The sequence below is a fragment of the Sus scrofa genome, chromosome 1, assembly GCF_054392235.1.
Source record: "Sus scrofa isolate SSC_HxYL_T2T_F1_AM1 chromosome 1, Sscrofa_HxYL_maternal_Yorkshire_Landrace_v2.0, whole genome shotgun sequence".
NCBI classification, from domain to species: domain Eukaryota; kingdom Metazoa; phylum Chordata; class Mammalia; order Artiodactyla; family Suidae; genus Sus; species Sus scrofa.
This window is the reverse complement of record NC_139383.1, coordinates 67,585,599-67,606,746: the sequence shown is the minus strand read 5'-3', so window position 1 is coordinate 67,606,746 and position 21,148 is coordinate 67,585,599. Positions and strand designations below refer to the sequence as shown.

Here is a 21,148-nt window from a genome sequence, read left to right as displayed (position 1 = left end):
AGACTTGGCAAATGTCCACAGATATAAAGAGAGGCTGAGATAGTTATTTTACTTGTGTAATAAAAAGATTTCTTCTAAGACAGAATGGAAGAAGGGAAGTATCAATAAAAATAGAAATTGAGAACATTAGCTAGGGGACATGAGATTACTTACATTGGGTAATGTAAATATTTTATCAAAATAAGGAAAACCACTTTATTTTCAAACATGGATGAACATAAAACATTTTGATTTATTTGTAAATATGCTTTAAAAATTACATTATGAAGAGCCAAGACATAATAAGAAATATTAACACTATAAAATATAAACTATTTCCACTTAGTTGCTTGGAATAGAGTAGGCAACATATAGTTATATATGTTTATGACCCCCACCTCCCCCACCCGGGTACTTTCACATATATCTGCATTTCAGAATCTGATCGTTTGTGAAGTGGTTAATTTTTTGCTAAGTTGCCCAGATTTTATGTTTTATCTTGGGGAATGGATAGGTTAGTAGTGTTTGATTAATAAAGCATTTTCCATCATGGTTATAGTGTTCCGAAATAGGCCTTGCATAAAGTAAAGGCTATTTTCACAAAATACTAAACATTTCTATAATGTGTCTAAAACTAACTAGGAGAAAAGTGGAACTGTTTATAGTAGTTTAAGCGCTATCAAGTCTCAGTAATTTTAAGAACCCTATTAATAGCTGACAAAAACCTTGATACTGCTTTTCAGAGCTATGAATTGCTAATTCAAGTTAACTATTACAAAATATTCAAACATGCCAGGTCAAGAATGTCAGCTATTCTACATAGCAAATCATAAAACAAGCAATAAAATCACCTTCTCTGAAATCCCATTTACAAGTCAGATTATATTGCTTTTTTTCTGTCTGGACACATTTACTCTAAGTGATGTTTTCCTTTCAGGTCACATTCTGCATCATGTGAATATTGGGCTCAAGGTCAAACAATGTGTTCATCAGATTCCTTCTGTTACGATGGAAGCATCTATTCAGCCCATCACAAGGACAGTCCTAAGAGTGACACTCAGCATCTGTCCTGATTTCACTTGGAATGATCAGGTAGAAATGGAAAACACTGCAGGTTCAGCTATACCTCCTTATATCTGTCCTCAAGGCATTTAGAAAATCCTTTTAAAACATATATATATATATATATATATATATATAGAAGAATCATTTAAAGCATTGTAGTATTATTTACTCTTATCCTCAAGAAAAACATGGTATAATATATTAGTATATGTCAACCAATGAGACCCCTTCAGAGCATCTTAGGAGATCCAAAATTTCACATTCAGCAATGCTTTAGTGGATTCAGCTCCATAGGGACCTTACTTAATTCGGTCTTCTTTCATTTTCTCTATGTGGTCTTCATTTTTTCCAGCTCTACTTCCTCTTTCGTCTTTGCCTACTAACTAAAAATTCAAGATTCTCCATGCTAAAGGAAACCTTTTAAAATTCTGCTATTCCTCATACTGTCATTCTTTTCTTTACCATTAGGCTTGTAGAAAGAGTGTTCTACATTTCCCTCCTGGTCACTTGTTTCCTGCTGAGACTATCTCCTCAATGATCACCAAAGACTGACTGATTGCCATAATGAATGGCTTTTTCTTAGTTATCAGCTTTACCTCTCTGATCACTCTGTCCTTTACATTGTCCTTCTTGAAAATGTCCTTCCTTTGCTCCCATCACATTCTTGTTTCTCTTTTTACCCCTTCTTCTGTTCTTTTGTCCAAACCTTAGGTGTTACTGTATACATATGTGAAAATCCACTCTGGATCCTCTTCTGATTCAGTCAGTAATTCTTAAGGTTTTTCTTTACACCAGTTAACCATGCAAAGAGGAGAGTAGAAAAGAAATTGTAGATACACACAAGTCTCAGTCCTTTCTTTCAAGAAGCCAGTGGGAGAAGACAAGTAAATCAGTAAATGTAGTATAGCAATGCCTACATTACATGGTTATTATAAGGTTCTAGCTAAGTATAAGTAAATATCTCATGCATTACATGACATTAGTATATCTTTAAAGTGAATACATTTTATTCAGCAGTGTACCAAATAATTAGCCAAATCTACCATTGGTCTTGTTGTGTTCTAACAATTCATTCCTTCAATTTCTTCATCTAAACATGTATAATAATAATAATTATCTTTCTCACAGAATTTCTGTGAGGACTAGATGATATAAAATTACATTTAATATTTCGATAAATATGAAATTTTACATAAAATGTAAAATTGCAGTTATCTGTAAACATAGCAAGGTTTTATATCTTGAAATGTTTAAAAGTTTTTAAATTTTAACCCTAATTTCTTCCATCAATATCCATCATAAATCTCTCACAATTTGGTTTAATTCATTAGTAGAATGGAATACTCTATTGTTTTCATAGTGTTGCTTCTATCAGTTAAAATGCTGTTGGCTACAAGAACAGCAAATATGATTTGTGTCAAACTGACTTTAGTAAAAGAAGATATATTAGGTTATATAATGAAAGGTCCACAATAGTCCCTAAAGATGATAGAGTCTTCTGTTTAGCGATACTATTCTGGGCCCCGGGATCTTTCCATCTTTTTGTTCTGCTGACAAGGTTACCTTATTCCCAGGTGTTTTCATGTGGAATTCCTTGTTCACCTTTAACAGAGAAAAGGAACAATCCCCCTCCCCCTTTCACCAGGCCAGAGCCTGGATCAGAAGACCTTTTCTTCAGCCTAACTGGGCTGGGATTAGGCATGTGCCTGTCCCTCATCACAAGCCATTGTAAGGGGGATACCATAAGCTGATTAGTTATGCTAACCAAAATTATCCTGGGAGATGGGATTACCTTCTCCTAAGTTATGTGAGAGAGAGGAACACTGAACAAGACTAGGCTTTGTTAGTCATTTAAAAAGAGAGAGGAATGGGGGGAGTTCCTGTCATGGCTCAGCAGAAATGAATCTGACTAGTATCCTTGAGGATGCAGGTTCCTGGCCTCGCTCAGTGGGTTAAGGATCTGATGTTGCCATGAGCTGTGGTGTAGGTGGCAGACATGGCTTGGATCCGGCATTGCTGTGGTTGTGGCATAGGCCAGCAGCCGCAGCTCTGATTTGACCCCTAGCCTGGGAACCTCCATATACTGCAGGTGCAGCCCTAAAAAGACAAATAAAAAATAAAAAGAGAGAGGAATGAATACACAAAATATGGTGTATCTATCCAATGAAATATTACTTGTTCATAAAAAGGAATTAAATACTATGTCATGCTATAACACGAATGAACCTTGAAAACATTATAAGTAAAAGAAGCCAGTCACAAGAGACTGCATGTTATATGATTCATGTATATGAAATGTCCAAAACAGGCAAATCTATAGAGAAAGAAAGTAGATTGTGATTGTCCAGGGCTGGAGATTGGGAGGAAGGGGGGCTGTAGGTAGAGTACAAGGTTTCTTGGGGGATGATGAAAAATGTCCTAAAATTAGATTATGAAGATGGTTGCAAAACTTTGTTAATATATTAAAATTATTGAACTATATCTGTTGGGTAAACTTTGTTATATAAATTGCATATCAGTAAATCTATTTATTTAAAAAAGAGAGGGCTGGGTGCTGAGGATGTAAACAACAGTATCCCTTACTTAAGTTACCATATATAGTATTACAATACTATTTTTCTTCTAGGTCCATGGGACAGTAGGAGAACCCTGGTGGATTTGGGTAGAAGATCCCACAAATGATCATATTTATCATTCAGAGTATTTTCTAGTTCTAAAAAAGCAGGTAAGTATGGATAAGTGGCTCTGTCTTTGCTATGTTGCTATCATTAAGAAGAAAAGATAGGTGTTCCCATTGTGGCTCTGTGGGTTAAGGCTCCAGTATTGCCTCATCTGTGGCATAGGTCATAGCTGTGGCTTGGATTTGATCCCTGGCCTGGGAACTTCCATATATCACGGGTGTGGCCAAAAAAGAAAAAAAGGAGAAGAAAATATAAATGAAAAAATCTCTATTTTTACTATTTCTCTACAGTTTCATAGTGCCATTAAAGCTTTATTTATAATCTCTTTATATTTGTTTGGTTTTAAAAGAAAATAGTAATTAAATGTTACAGTATTCATATATTCAATGTGATTTTCATTTGAGAAATTGAATTATAATCTTTGTAATGGCTTGCAGAGGGATGGAATATGTCAAATGGGTGGGATAAATAATATTTTTTAATCAAATAAATAAAAAATAATAACTTCAGGTGTTACATAAACACAGTGTTAAAGAGGATTGAGGTATTCCTATTGTGCTTCAGCAGGTTACAAACCGACTACTATCCATGAGGATGCTTGTTCAATCCCTGGCCTCACGCAGTGGGTTAAGGATCCAGCATTGCTGTGAGCTATGGTGTAGGTTGCAGATGCAGCTCAGATCGCAGGTTGCTGTGGCTGTCGTGTAGGCTGGCAGCTGCAGCTCCAATTCAATTCCTAGCCTGGAATTTAGGGTGTAGCCCTAAAAAGCAAAAAAAAGAGTATTGAATCATATTGTGAAAAAGGCATTCTCTTTTAAGTTCTCTGTAAATCCGAAGAGAAAAACTCAAATTGATGAAAGCTTCCTTTAACTGTGATGCCTCATTCCTAATTCCCCTTTAAAGAAATAAAAAAGGAAGAAAAAACTTTAGGCTTGAGTGAGCAGCCATAGAATTTTATAGCAATACTTTATTTTCTTTGCATTTGTGTTCATGTTTATCTTCTCTTTATGACAAGTGTTCTGTTAATTCCACTTACCGCAGTGACAATATTATGTAAATAATTTGGTAAAAATTAGAAGGTAAATAATTGAATAGTGAAGTTTGGGAAATTCTGATAATGAGTCAGATTGGTAACCTGTTAATACATGATGATATGCCTATTTAAATAATATAAATTGAGTATATGTTTTTCCTTCTGTAGTATCAGGTATCTTCAAGGGAACCACCTACAAGTTTCTGAAGTATCTGACTATGTTGGCTATTTAGAAATCCAAGATATTTTCTTTATCTTTAGTACTTATTGCTATAGATATGATTGTTTAAAAAAAAAAAAAAAGACTGATAAGGCCTTTATGCTGTTAGAATAGCCATGTTCATTTTAGACTTTATTTCACATTAGGTCATTAGTAAAGAAGCTCAACTGCTGGTATTTACAATCCCTATTTTTGAGCCATTGCCTTCCCAATACTACATCCGAGCAGTGTCAGACCGATGGTTAGGAGCTGAGGCTGTATGTATTATCAACTTTCAACATTTGATTCTACCAGAAAGACATCCTCCTCATACAGGTAATATATGGAATAGTAATTGAATTACCGATCTTCCAAAATTGTTGTTTTAGTTACTATTAAAAAGCATCTATGCTTTAAAGTTGTCTGAATCTGAATAAAACTGCAAGTTGTCCATATAGTTTCAAAAGAGACTTTTCGAAATCAAATCTATGTAGACCCTAATGGCAGACCTTAATTTTTTTTTTAATTTGAGTTCTAAAAACATTAAACTAGACCTACTTCAATTCTTATATTCTAACAAGAATGAAACTCACTTTTGGTATAACAATGCCTTCATGTCTATTTTTACATACAATTATTATAATTTATCCATATCTCCTTCCTTTTTCATTGCAAGTATTGTGATTTAATCTGTGCTGTCTGTGAAACTTTTGAAATATCCTTTTCCCTTGTGTATTACCATTAAGCTTATTTCTATTATGTTAATTAAAGTGATTTGTAGGATTTTTTTTCCTCCTTATAGTGCACTTCTATGCAACAAAAGTGCTGATGCTAAGGCGTCAGGTTATGGTATCACTACAGAATGGATTCATTTATACCTCAAGTCATTTTGGTTCTTAGAAACAACACAAAATCTTTATATTAGTTCTTTTCCTTTGCACTGGCATTGTGAAAGTGTATATGGTGATCCAGAATACCATGTAACAGTGTTTTTCATTGTCATAACTGACAAAAATTGACTTTAGATTTTCATAACATTCTATTTTGACTTGACACAGAAGCAAAATTTCATGATAAATGTTTATCATGAATCATTTAATGCTCTGTAAAATATTCTATTTCAAAAATCCCCAGAGACTAATCAATTAACTAGTGTATTAAGTTTATTTCTTCTCACCAAGAATCCATAATAAGTATAGATTTCAAGAGGCCTTTCCTTAATTACCTTTATAGAAAAATGAAAGGCAATTTTCTTTTCCATGTAATTCTTCCAAAGACAGACTCTTTGTTTTCCTTCAAAATAAAAATGCTAGTTTTTACAACTTTTAAGAAACAAAGTATTTGATAGTCTTTTGGGACTGTAAAGAGGCATTAATGTGACTTTAATCTTTGTCATATTTGTCAAATGTGTATCTTGATCATTATCCTAGCAAAATCTTAGATACTTTAGACCACAGCTTAGCACCTCTTTGATATCTTGAAAGAACAAAACTAAAAAGTTTGTCAACATAGAAAAATGAGATTTTGGTATCTGCTGATCTACTCATTGAAGAGGGCTCTTCTGGTTTTCTTTCATCAAATATGCTTTGTCACATTATCATGCTCCCAGTGCAACACAGCAGGTTCTCACTGATAAAGTGAAAAAAAAAGAATGTATACATGTATGTGTAACATGCAGTATAGTAGAAAATTGGCAGAACACTGTAAACCAGCTAAAATGGAAAAAAATAAAAATCATTATGAAAAATATGCTTTGGGTTACATACAATCTCAAAATAAAGTATATAAAAAATGTTTGGTGCTCTAATTTAAAATATATGCTACAGAGTTCCCATCGCAGCTCAGTAGTTATCAAACCCAGTAGTATCCACGAGGATGCGGGTTTGATCCCTGCTCTCACTCAGTGGATTAAGGATCCCGTGTTGCCATCAGCTGTGGTGTAGGTTGCAGACACGCCTCGGATCCAGCATTGCCTGTGGCTGTGGCACAGGCTGGCAGCTACAGCTCCGATTCAACCCCTAGCCTGGGACCCTCCATATGCTGTGGGTGAGGCCCTAAAAAGACAAAAAAATAAAATATATGCTACCAACATCACTACTAGGTCTCTTTGGATGTAGTACCTGATTTTAACATGTATTAACATATTTTTATGCTCATTTTATCACTTCATTGTTGAATGGTCAAGCACATAGCACCCTATTTATATAATTAGCTGATTTTCTGACTGCGTTTTTAAAAGGAATAAATGTACCCTGCTGACATATCAATTGATACTAAAAATGCATGATGTAAGCTCAATAGTTCCTAGTTCTGTTTGGCTCAAAGTATATGCAGAGGCATCCCACTGAGCCCAAATAGCCAAGAAAAATCTTCATATCTCACAGAAGTAAAACATCTTAATTTAGAATTGTCAATAAATGCCAGAATGTTTATTTCATTAGACTTTATTAAGAATATGTCTGCTTTGTTTAGCATTTAAAGTTACAACTTCCTCCCCTCTTGATTTTCATTGCTGCAAAAAATATAGGGGGCTGTGATCTGGTATAGGAAACATAGTTCTCAATTGCCTTTACACACGGAATAGCGTAGAGTAGTGGGACAGTGATAATATTTTTTATTAAGTTTTTTTACTTTTAAATGACACTTTTTGAGAAGAGAATTCTCCATACTTTCCAACTTGAAGATCTAACCCAGGATACAGACCACCATGTTACATTATTGGGTTTTTTTTTTCCTTCTTACTCAAATTTTGAGTGAGTTAAGTCATCCTCCATGGGATAATCCTGAGAGTAAATCTGCTTTATGGTTTTCCAACTGATACCTTTCTAGATTATGGGAAAATGAAATGACTGTCAAGTTCAGGGGTATCTAGGTATAACTGTTTCTCTAAATCATCTTAATTTTCTAATCTCCTAAACCCCTAATCTACAAAATGATTTACAGTTAAATCTAATTTCCTTTGATGTTTTTTCAGCACAGTTTCTTTTTTATTTATTTATGTATTTATTTATTTATTTATTTTGTTGTTGTTGTTGTTGTTGCTATTTCTTGGGCCGCTCCCGCGGCATATGGAGGTTCCAAGGCTAGGGGTTGAATCGGAGCTGTAGCCACCGGCCTACGCCAGGGCCACAGCAACGCGGGATCCGAGCCGCATCTGCAACCTACACCACAGCTCACGGCAACGCCAGATCGTTAACCCACTGAGCAAGGGCAGGGACCGAACCCGCAACCTCATGGTTCCTATTCGGATTCATTAACCACTGCGCCACGACGGGAACTCCTCAGCACAGTTTCTGTTTAACAAATCATACTCTGATTTAAAACTCCCACCTAAGTTTCTTCTTGGAATTATTTTGAGTCCATGTTAGTTTATATTAGCTAGAACAACAGTTCACTCAACCACTCTCTTTTGTCAGTTGTCTAACAGATGAAAAAATAATTTGTTATTAGTAACCATTCTAGTACTGAAGTTTGCAAATGGTTTTCCTTTTTCTACAGATTGGGGTAGATTTAGTTTTCTTCTATAACATGCGTATTTTCGTATACCTGTCATTCACATTACTTTCCTGATTGGAAAGGAATAATGTACCATTATAGCTGTCTTATAGGGCACTCCCCTGGAAAAGTATCCAGTATGTCAATATTATAAGTGTAGTAATGGGGGAAAAAGGTCTGTAAGTAGTATATAAGATTTTTTAATGCATTTTCCCTCTAAAAAATTAAGGAGTGTTATAGTTTATTTCTAAGAGATAGTATTCAATGTTGTGTGTATTTTCCAGTTATTGTATGGCAGTACCTGTTGAATCTTTTCAGAATTACTGGATCTTCAGCCTTTACCAGTCACAGCTTTGGGGTGTGAAGCATATGAAGCGCTGTACAACTTCAGCCACTTTAACCCTGTGCAGACACAAATATTTCATACGCTGTATCACACAGACTGTAATGTTCTTCTTGGAGCACCCACTGGATCAGGAAAGACTGTTGCAGCTGAATTAGCCATTTTCAGAGTTTTCAACAAGTACCCTACTTCAAAGGTCAGTTGGAAACAATCACATGCTTACATTCAAGTAGAAAATAGTTCATAATCTATAAACTAGCCAGCTCTAAATATACCGGCAGGACTCAATGAATTGATTTGTCACTATCTTGGTAAATTCTCCAGGGGTGGCCCACAGCAGTATTAGAATAACTGCCACAAGAAAATTTATATTAAACTGTAGAGTCCTTTATTTAGATTTCTAATGTACATATCAGTGTTCACATATCCTTTCCTCATTGTAAGATATCTATAATTCATAGGCAATTTCATTGTAAGGGTAGCTAATTCATAGCTTTATTTATAAGAAATATAATGATTCATAATCATCAGTCATAATCAAATCCTTTGGTTCTGAAGGAGCTACTAATACTTTAACAAATATAGCTTGATTACACTCAGGAAATATAGAGGCAGCTTCTCCAAATGACCATGATACTGTTATTTAATGTAAAATAATGTGTCAAGTCCAAAAAAGTGTTGATTTTAAGCTTTCTTGAAATGTGAAGTACTCAACTTGAGAAACATTTTTCAAGAAAGCTAACTCATATATTGTCATTGGGATTATGTACTCTTTTCTTCATTTTGATTTTAGAAATGTTTTAATTTCCTTTTTCAGTGATTTACAATTAGTAGCTGTTCTTTCCAGTTTATACGTTTTCCCACTCTTCAGTCTGTTATATGGTTCTTGATCCAACAGGAGATATAGTAACACAACAGTAGAGCTCTGTTCTAAATTTGAAACATTTTATAAAGGAAAGAATTTTTTTCAGTGAATAATCTTGTTATTTTTAACTTTTTCTTTTTTCCTGGTAGAAACACCGAAAAGGCATCTGTATCTTCCATAAAATCTGCATTAAAATTTTAACAACTAGATTATTTATCTTTAGAATTTCAAAACTAGTACTTTTTTTCATGAAACAGTTACAACTCAGATAACTCTTGATCATAAAAACTGTTTTCATCAGAACCCTAATTTTCTTTATGTAATGTAGTAAGTTATTTTTTTTTTAGTTTTTAACATTATGTTAAAAAATAATTTCACTGTAAATTACCTAAAGAAAATACCACTGGTACTTTAAAATATATATATTTAAAATTTTCTATATTAATATTTTTATGTTGTATTATATACATGTCTTAATTTAGGTAAATGGAGTTTCAGTTAATGACTTTTTTCCATTAAATTTTCCATTAAGTTAAAATTTTAAGTCTTTGAGTATTGAAAGTTACATTTTAAAAACCACGGTTATATTTTGATAAATTTTATTGAGTATACATTTATTTGATAATGATGTCACTATTTTCATGAGATTTTTTTTGCACCCCCATTTTAGGCAGTATATATTGCACCCTTAAAAGCCCTAGTACGTGAAAGAATGGATGATTGGAAAGTTAGAATAGAAGAAAAACTTGGTAAAAAGTAAGTTTATACTTTTTTCAGAAGATATGCGTTGACTAATCTGAAAGGATAAAAGATTTGCATAAAACGCTTAAATGCTTTTGCAATGATTTTATAGTCTTCTTATTCAAAGGTATTGTAATTAAAATGTTAAAATGTTGGAGTTCCCGTTGTGGCGCAGTGGTTAACAAATCCGACTAGGAACCATGAGGTTGCAGGTTCAGTCCCTGGCCTTGCTCAGTGGGTTAAGGATCCGGTGTTGCCGTGAGCTGTGGTGTAGGTCGCAGATGCGGCTCAGATCCCGCATTGCTGTGGCTCTGGCGTAGGCCAGTGGCTACAGCTCTGATTAAACCCCTAGCCTGGGAACCTTCATATGCCACGGGAGCGGCCCTAGAAAAGGCAAAAAGCCAAAAAAAAAAAGTTAAAATGTTATCAATATTTGCATTGTTTTAAGATTGAAAAATGAAAGCCCTTAATTTATTTATACCTTTATTTGGCAAGATAATTTTCTCAAAATTGTTAGATTGAAAAACAAAAGAAAAATATCTTTTTATTTTTCTTTAATGTCATTCAGGATAACTTCCAGAAACTGCTTAGAAGCCATTTTATATGTAAATAATTTACTCAAAAGTAGAAATTCATTTAAGAACATGACTTTTCAAAAAAAACATGTTTTACTCTTTACCAGGTTACTTATTGTTTGTAATAACAAGATCACATGTAACCTGAGTGACTAGTAGAGCATCACTAAATAAATTATACCACATTCACACAATGCAAAATATTGTATTACTCTATAAAAATGAGAAAGTCTTCAGATATTTAAATGATTTTAAGTATCCCATCTTTTTTTTTTAAATGGTAAAGAGTATAAATGTATAATTATTGTAGAATGAAAACTCAGTGAGTAGAGAATATACATGTTACAGAGACTTTTAAAATATTCTTTGAACATCTGAATGTATTACCTATCACAATAATAAATAGAATGTAAAAAAATTTTTAAATAAGTAAAAGCTTTGGAAAGGCCATTCCTGGAGGAACTAACTTTGACTTTTTTATGTGTTTTGAATATTTAAAATAGATAAAAATTTAGTGATTAGTTGAAATTTGGAGTTAACCTTCAGATTTCCTTCTTTCTCACTATAAATTTGGGATCTATCTTCTCAGAGTAGAGTTGCACATATTTGCCCCAGCTTATCTTGTTTGTGTCCTAATATGTTTGAATTTGCCTATAATATCTATAGAAGATTTCAACCTGAGAAGAGAAATGAAGCTTACACATAATGATATTCTAAATGAAATCCTCCTTTTGTCTTAATAAGTTAACACTTTTCCTCATTAAAAGGTGTTTATTCCAACATATGGAGGAGGTGTGAGTTCAACTCTATAAAATCACATAGGCAGAGACTTTGTAAACATAATCAAAGTTTGACACCCTTGCATATCTGCATAAAAGTTAGACTTTAGTGATTTGCTTTTATGCATTCTTCATTTTATGTGAGAAAATTATCTTAGAATTATTAAGGAACATCTATTTTGGACTCAACTCAAAATTTCAGCAATCAAAGGGAAATAAAATAGTTTTGAGCATAGTAAAATTTTACTTTGAAGGTCATAATTGTGCTTCGGTACCTGAAAAATTAAAGGCATTATTTTTATTCTTCTCTAGAGTTATTGAACTAACAGGGGATGTAACTCCTGACATGAAATCCATTGCCAAGGCTGACCTCATCGTCACTACACCAGAGAAGTGGGATGGAGTCAGCAGAAGCTGGCAAAATAGGAACTATGTAAAGCAAGTTACTATTCTCATCATAGATGAGATACATCTGCTCGGTGGGTACCGCTGTCTGAATTCGGTGGTTTACAAACTTCAATTCTTCATACCTGCAGCACCCAGCATCAGACTTGTTAAATGATTAACAGGTATTAAAAAAAAAAATTAACAGGTATTATTCCTATTTCCTAGGGGAAGAAAGAGGCCCTGTTCTAGAAGTCATTGTATCTCGAACGAATTTCATCTCATCTCACACAGAAAAGCCTGTTAGAATAGTTGGACTGTCTACTGCATTAGCCAATGCCAGAGACCTTGCTGACTGGCTCAATATTCGTCAGGTATGTGGAAGCTTGATAAATCAGGTATTTCATAGTGTGGCTTAAGGCCATATTAAGGAGGCACTATAACACTATAAAGTATAAAAACTGGAAATGGTTTTTCTCTCATTTTTACTCTAGATGGGCTTGTTCAACTTCCGACCATCAGTACGTCCAGTTCCTCTGGAAGTTCACATTCAAGGCTTCCCAGGTCAACATTACTGTCCTCGTATGGCCAGTATGAATAAGCCTACATTTCAGGGTAAGCTTCAGGTTCTTACAATGAAATGCCAGCCATTTTGTCTGGTAGCCTTTAATACATTCTAAGTGCTTGGAGTGTCTTTGAAAGGATGATACGGCTCCAATTTCTAAAAATATCCAAAACTATTTGCCTTCACTATTAAAAGATATAAATATATATTGAATTAATTATTGAAAATTAGATTTCATAAGTGATAATGTCTTTGTGATAGAATGTTACATCGATTTTTTAAATTTATCAGATTATTCTTAAAATTAATTTATTAAGATATGACCGTAGTAGCTGGAGCAAATGATGAACAGAAGATACGTTTTAAAAGTCACAATACTAATTTTTATCAGTAATCATCTTAAAAATTTCAATACTTATTTTTACAATGCCTCTGTTAATGTGTTTGGTTTTTTGTTTTCCCCTTTCTAACAAATTAGGCAAGCAGGAAAGATTTAAGAATAACACTCCTATTTTATTGGAGCATGTTTTGTTTAGGCTGCATAAGGAATATTTATTATATCAATTAAAAACAACCTCCAAAATAAATTCTCTAATGTGAACTGCTGTTGATTGTGAGGTGACAGTTGCGAGGTGACTTTTTAGCTGCTATAATTAGCCTTATGACAGAAGCAAAGTATTGATTGTGAACTAGAGACCAATCTAGGCAGTTCAGATTATTTACACCTCCACAGAAGCATTGTACAAAATCACTAATGAACAATAAATCTGCCGTGAGCTATTCAGCCACACCTGTTCTTGCAGCAGCAAAAATCCATTAAATGTTGAAGTTTAAAACAGAGGCAAATTCATTCATGATTATGTGTATAAGTGATACCAATATTGTACTAATATGTGTATTTTAATATCTAATACAATTTATCAAAACATTACCATTTGCATTCTACAAATTCTCATAAGCTGTGAGTATATTCATTTTTCATAGTATGTATTGTAGATGGCTCATATTTATTTAGGGAATGGCTGCTTGCATAGCAGTGATCGAAATGAAGCATCCTGTGTTATGTAAATCAATACTAAGTAACCTATACCTGTACTTCTCTGGATACGTTACCAATACAGTAGCTATCCTTGTGAGAAGTTTATTATACCTATAGTGGAGCACTGTATTTCCTTGAGCTTAGATTTATGAATTTATGATAGCTTTATTTCTCACTTTAGGGTGTAAATATAGTCAAGGTCATGTCAACATTACCATTTATGAATCTTGTGTTTTAGCCCATAAAAAAAAATTCTGCAGCTCACATTTCAAACAAGAAATTACAAAGAGTTAAACTTTTTATATAAAAATTTTAAATATCTCCAACTGTTTTAAGAGATCTGTGTACACCTAAGTATAAATTCTACTTGTGCCATCTTGTCAGCATTTTGGAGCCTATGCATAGCAAGGAGACCTCATCTCCAGTTAGGTCAAGTGATTTATGTAGCTCTTTAATTTTTTTCAGTCTTATTTCCGAGTTTTCAAACTACTGATCTTCTGTGTGTCTGTTCCTGTGTGCCATCACTTAAACACTAGGCTTAAGCATGGTGTTTTCATCAGCTCGCTTCTTTTTTCTATTAACTTCCCACTTGAAAGCTTACACATGTGTTTTTAGAAAAACAGGGAAAAATTCTTCTGACTTACCTCTGACTAATTTATTGATACAAACTCTCTTAATTTTTCCATTACTGGCAACAAGACAAAAATAAAAGGAATTTTTTTGTGGCTTTTCATCATCCTGCAGGACTTTGTCTCCAGACCCCAGGGCCAGTTAACTCTGCAGGTTATCATTGCTCAAACAGTAGAAACACTACTCAGAAACTGAAAACCCAACCTAAGAGATAACATCTATATACAGCTATTAATGGAGAGTCTCAGCCTTTAAGTCTCCTTGGAGAGCTCAGAACAAAACCAGGAGTCAAGGGAGTATACTGTCCTGGGCAGTAGGTAGGACCTTTGCTTTCTTATCATTTCTACCACAAATTCAGGTAGTACCTCAAATAAGGCTAAATTTCATGACCAAATAAAGAATTCAGTTACATTATTTACACCATTAGTTTCCAAGTATCCATTGGCTATCCTCATGTAATTCAGATTCTGGTGTAAGTGGCTTACCATTTTATTTTCCATAACTTTTCTACAGCAATTAGAAGCCATTCTCCAGCTAAACCTGTGTTGATATTTGTCTCATCAAGACGTCAAACTCGTCTGACTGCTTTAGAATTGATAGCCTTTCTGGCTACTGAAGAAGATCCAAAACAGTGGTTGAATATGGATGAAAGAGAGGTAAGCAATATATTTTATTTCTGCTTCTTTTTTTTTTTTTTTTTTTTTGGTCTTTTCTAGGACTGCTCCCACAGCATATGGAGGTTCCCTGGCTAGGCTAGGGGTCCGGTTGGAGCTGTAGCTGCTGACCTACACCAGAGCCACAGCAACTCGGGATCCAAGCCACGTCTGCAACCTACACCACAGCCCACGGCAGCACTGGATCTTTAACCCACTGAGCAAGGCCAGGGATCTAACCTGAAACCTCATGGTTCCTAGTCAGATTCGTTAACCACTGCGCCACGACGGGAACTCCTATTTCTGCTTCTTATACATGTAGTATAATGGAAATTACAGAGATAATTATATTTAGTTTTAATCTATATTGAGAGTTTAGTAAACATTACAGAAATGTGGAAAAAATAGAAAATGCATAATACTGCAACCTTAACATTTTAATATTTTGATGGATTTTCTTCTAGTATTTCCCCACTAAGTATGTATTTTGTATATCCATATTTTTCAATTTAACATTATCACCTATGTATATGTCAATATTCACCTAAAAGTTTCCATAATATTTGAGTGTTCACTGCCCTCAGGGAATTAATAATCAATTTTGCAAAATTAGAAGAGTTCCGTGATGGCTTTGTGGGTTATGAACTTGACATTGTCACTGCCATGATGCAGGTTCAATCCCTGGCCCAGGAACAACTGCATGGGAGGCACAGGCAAAAAAATAATAATAATTTTCCAAAATTAACCTTTTATAAACTATGTAACATGACCATTTTCAAAATATAGAAAACACTGACAATTATGTAAAAGTTAGAAACTTGTTATCCTTTAAGTAATAAACATCATTAAAATTTTTATGTCTCTATAATTCTGTTATGTGTTTGGCTATTCCATTGTACTTTTGACCTGTAATTAAGTAACCATTTGTCTTTATTCTAAGTTTTTCTTCAGTTAGAATTATTTCCTTATTATAAATTTCTAAATTTAAAATTAATAGGTCAAATAATGTGGACATTTTTATAGCTTTTCATATTCACTGATAATTACTTTTCAGAAGGACTATACCAGTTGTGTTTATCACCGTTAATGTAACAGAATTATCAACAGTATATGAGAGTAACAATTTCACTACATGCTCATTTGTTGTAATTTATTGGTATAGATTAAATTTTTTTGTTGTTTTAGTGTTTTAATGTGTCCTTTAATTTTTTTGTCATTGAACATCTTTTTCATATGTTTGTTTTAGTTTTTCTTCTTTCTTGTCCCTTCCTTCCTTTGTGCTTTTATCTGTTGCTGTACAGCATTTTTCTTACAGATTTATATGAGAGTCTTACCAAATTAAAATACACGTACACACATATGAAACTTTATACCAGCATATCTTGGAGATGTTGCAGGTCGGGTTTCAGATCACTGCAATAAAGCAAATTGCAATGAAGTCAAGCCACATGAAATTTTTGGTTTGTTAGTACGTAATAAAAGTTATGTTTACACTATGCAATAGTCAGTTAAGTGTCCAGTAACATAGGTTTAAAAAATTGTACATACCTTAATTTAAAAAATGCCGACCATCATCTGAGCCTTCAGCAAGTAATAGTGGTAACATCGAAGATCACTGATCACAGACCACCAGAACAAATATAGTAATGATGAAAAAGTTTGAAATATTGCAGGAATTACCAAAATGTGACACAGAGACATGGAGTGAGCAAATGCTGTTGGAAAAATGATGCCAATAGACTTGCTCAACATGAGTTGTCACAAACCTTCAATTTGTTTAAAAAAAAAAATAATGTCTGCAAAGCACAATAAAATAAGCTATGCTTGTACGATATCACTTTTTCCATTTATATGTAATAAACATATTAATTTTTCATCTGATTTATTAGTTAATTCTAGTTCACTGTCTTTTTATCTTAGTTGTTTTTTTGAATAGCAGTTTTTGCATTTTTTGTGTTATAATCTGTTAATATGTTTCTTTGTGATTCCTTCTAATACTTCTAAATGTAGGTATTCCTCTTCCCCTTCATAGATGTATAGTGATTTTCCAGTCTAATACTTTCCCAACTTTTGAAAATACATTCCTAGTTGGAATTATTATAAGAAAAGTAGATGAAATCAATTAAGTTGCATTGTCTTCCTTCTGTCTGCATATCTCCCCTTTCTCATCTCATGCAGCTTGAAAAAGAGCATTAACACAATGCTCTAGCCAGCAAGTGCCAGTCTCAGCAGCTTGCATATTTCTCCCCATCCACTTCTCACTACTCATTTAGGGTTAGTAGCCAACATCCAACAGGATGGCACTGTGTATATTATTGTAATACATTAACTAATATCAGGTAACTAATAATAGTTAATATTTCAGAATACTCTTGCATGGAACCACAGATGACCTTATTCACTAATAAGTAATAGCAGACCACCAAATGAGCTTCATGTAAATATATCACATGACTCTGTGAAGTAGAGTGCAAGCTATCACTTTATTTTCACGTTTTATCATTCCTTCTTTCATGTGACTTGCAGGTGTACACAAGGTGTATAATTCAAGATAATTTAAAATCAAAATGATTTTGTCAAAAGTCCCTAGGCCTGTGTTATTTAATTATTATGCCCAAATAATCACCCTGTTGTGTCTAAACAGTATTTTGACTTAGAAGGCAGATACTGAAAAATGGATGTATGGAATATTGACAGTTTAGTTTATGTGCATGCAGTGTCTGTGTAGGCTTAATTTTATTTTGTTTCTTTTGTGTCGTATCCCTAAAAGTGTTCCAAATGAAGACTTTTCTTTGAAGTCAAGGTACGTGGTACCTACTTATTGAACACATTTTGGGATGTTTGCTCGAAGTGTATGTATAAGAGCTATGCATTTAGCGCATATGTGACTCACGTGAACCTCAAATGTGAACCGCATGTGCTCCTTCCAGCTATAGTAAAACTCTACTATTTTATTTTTTATTTTAAGGTATGAAACGTAAGGAACCGTGGCCAGCTGAGCCACTGTATAGAACTGCTTTTCTGTTTTGTCTTTTTATCAGCACAAAAATCTATCACCAAGGCTCATTAGAAACAATAGAATTTATTTGTATAGTTTCTGCTGTTTTGTAGACTTTCATTGCTAAAATAGGACAGCTCAAAATTAGGTCAATTTCTGGACATTTTTTTCACCAAGTCTATCTGAAGAATACGAACCCAGGCTTTGTTTTTATTCCTGCCTCTAAAAGCAGTATAACCTTTAAAATTGAAATTTCCGGAGTTCCGGTCATGGCGCAGTGGTTAACGAATCCGACTAGGAACCATGAGGTTGCGGGTTCGGTCCCTGCCCTTGCTCAGTGGGTTAACGATCCGGCGTTGCCGTGAGCTGTGGTGTAGGTTGCAGACGCGGCTCGGATCCCGCGTTGCTGTGGCTCTGGCGTAGGCCGGTGGCTACAGCTCCGATTCAACCCCTAGCCTGGGAACCTCCATATGCTGCGGGAGCGGCCCAAGAAATAGCAACAACAACAACAACAACAACAAACAACAACAACAAAAAAAAAGACAAAAGACAAAAAAAAAAAAAAATTGAAATTTCCGAGGGTTTACAACTGATTGTTTGCAAATTCACTCTGATTATACCAAAACCTATATAAAGCGGGTGTTTCTGTTGTTGAATCCCCTAAATTATTAAATTAGGGGCACTTTTTAAAACTGTAATTTTCCTAAGAGTTGCTTTCCAAAATATCCTAGGCTAGACACTTAGTGTCTGTTCCTGTTGCTTCTCCTTGGACAGTGTCAGATTGGTGGTCAGTAGTAGGACATGGGTACTCTGGTTAGGACTCAAGCATTTGAAGGAGGCAGAGTAAGGCCAGGAGCAGTTATCCTGGCAACTCTGGAGCAAGGTGCCTGAGGAATAAGGCAGCATCAAAATCATTCTGCCATTGAATGGTGTGAAGCCAGGAAGTGTCCCTAGATATAAAGGTAGAAAGAGAGAGGATGGAGGTGGGGTGGGGTGTGGGTGAGGAAGAACTAGGCCATATCTGAAGAGGATGGTGAGAGAGAATGTAACCAAGGAAGAGTGGTCTGTTTTTCCAAGTGGTCTGTTAGCTAGACTAAATTTTCCAAGTGGTCTGTTAGCTAGATTGCAGAAGACATCAGCACACATTGACTACTTAGTTCCTGAAACTGTATGTTCTAGCACCGACAGAAGTAGTATCATTTAATGATTACTTAGTTCAGAACATACACCTCATCCTACAAAATAACACCCCAACCTTGCCAAAGTAATGCCTCTCCGCTGCCGTTCTTTGTCATTAATCTATAAAGCCAGCTGTTTCTGGGCAATGAGAGAAATAATAAGAACAGTGGATCCCATAGCATCCATTGTCATAATCTTTCTCTATGAAGTGAGCTCCTTTGTCAAAGTCATTATTATACAGGATACCATGATGGTAAGGTGTTCGGTAATCCTGCTATTGAGACTACTGATGGGCAGGAAAGAAGAATCAAAATTCAAAGTGTTCATTCTAGATATCATCTCAAATAGCTGTCCCTGCTGTGATATCAAGCGTCCAGTATAATTTCCTTACCACCAAATAATCCTCTATTCCCACAGGTAAGGTATTTTATAACAGGCCCAGGGTTATTTGCGTTGGTGGCATCTTAGGCATTAAATTTGGGGTCTGCTTGAGGAAACAGGAGTCCGTGTTTAGCCATAATTTTCATCTCTTCCACCATGGAGCCACTTAGTACATTAACCCGTAGCTCAAAGCCTTGGGGCCTAGGAGAGAGACTGTCAGGTACCCAGACGCCCACTTGACTACTAACAGTATTTTCCACACCTCTTTTAACTTTTTGGCAAACATCTTCATGGGATATGGGTAGCTGTTTATTCTAGGGCCATTCTAAAAGTTCATCCACATAAAGTTTCTGCCTTTCTTGATACCCATCCTCCTACAGCACTCTTACCAAGCTCCTGAGCATTTGGCTAATCTAGTAACTGCAGAGCAAAGTGTGGATTATGAGTTCACATCATCTCTACTTTGTAGTAAAGGAACAGGGAATTACTTGACAATCAGCTTCTACTTCTTTTCGTAGAGTCATCCATGAAAGGACTGTAATGCCACGTCAGCATTCTTCATATGGTGCCACGGTCTTATTCAAAGTGTTTGGAATTTGGATTTTTTTTTTTCCCCTCAGCCAATTTGACGTAAGAAATGCTCAAGGGGCCTAGATAGATAGGTCAAAGTGAGGATAATATGGTAGGAATAGGCACACACATGGAGAGTTCATGGATTACTTTTCAAGATAGTCTTCCATCAGGTCCTTTTATTTCTGCTAATGATGACTGCTGCTAGGCACATCCAAATATATAGCTGGATAGTTCACATAACCTCCAGTTCATGATAAGCAGCTTCCTTTGCAAGGTTACCTGGTATTACATAGTCAGGAATTCTTACTCTTCCCCCACCTCAAAAATACCCATTAAACAATCCTCTAACTTAAATCAGTAGCTAGGTCTTACTAGAATTTGTAAAGTATTCACTTATTCACCATATATCTATTGAACGTCTACAACTTACCAGGTGTGTTATCTTACTGATCTCAGTTCTCAAGGAGCTGAAGTGAAGAAGATAGAAATTTAAATATACAGATATATTATTAAACAAATAATACCATAGATATAAAATATATATGATATCAAATTATGAAAATTACTATGAAAGAAACTAATAAGAAATGAAATAGAGTAAGAGAATGGTAAACTTCTTTAAATAGAGTGGTGAGAGAAGACATCTCTAAGGAGGTGACACTTAAGCTAAGAATCAAAACAATAAGAACAAGACAGCTACACCAGAAGGAAAAAAAACAGCATTTCAGGTAAAAGGAACAGCATGTTCAAGGAACTGAGAGATCAGTTCATCTGGAGCAAAACAAGCTAGGAGGAGGGTGGTACAAGTTAAGTTTGAGAGGGGGCAGGAGCCAGTTCATTCAAGGTCATAGACCCTTGGTTAGGAATACTTGAATTTTTATTCTGAGTAGTAAGACTTTTATTTGTTTATTAAACCAACATTATTGAGCTCCTTCTGTGTGTCAGATAATGTCCCTTTCCTTAGGGAATTAACATTCTCATGGGAATGATG

General features: G+C 34.7%; 1 protein-coding gene across 7 annotated transcripts in view; it reads left to right on the top strand.

Annotated features, from left to right (window-relative positions):
* The window catches only part of ASCC3 (activating signal cointegrator 1 complex subunit 3), a 325,213-nt gene that overhangs the window by 202,301 nt on the left and 101,764 nt on the right, over nucleotides 1-21,148 (top strand). For 5 of the 7 annotated variants that reach the window (XM_084961374.1, XM_084961361.1, XM_084961380.1 and 2 more), the window contains 9 exons: nucleotides 917-1,071; nucleotides 3,671-3,769; nucleotides 5,125-5,293; nucleotides 8,771-8,991; nucleotides 10,331-10,416; nucleotides 12,068-12,234; nucleotides 12,368-12,513; nucleotides 12,634-12,754; nucleotides 14,887-15,029. In XM_084961374.1, the coding sequence (XP_084817500.1) occupies nucleotides 917-1,071; nucleotides 3,671-3,769; nucleotides 5,125-5,293; nucleotides 8,771-8,991; nucleotides 10,331-10,416; nucleotides 12,068-12,234; nucleotides 12,368-12,513; nucleotides 12,634-12,754; nucleotides 14,887-15,029 (1,307 nt within the window). Of the gene's footprint in view, nucleotides 1-916; nucleotides 1,072-3,670; nucleotides 3,770-5,124; nucleotides 5,294-8,736; nucleotides 8,992-10,330; nucleotides 10,417-12,067; nucleotides 12,235-12,367; nucleotides 12,514-12,633; nucleotides 12,755-14,886; nucleotides 15,030-21,148 lie in introns of those variants that run through there. The other 2 variants (XR_014806468.1, XR_014806467.1) reach the window with 2 other exon arrangements.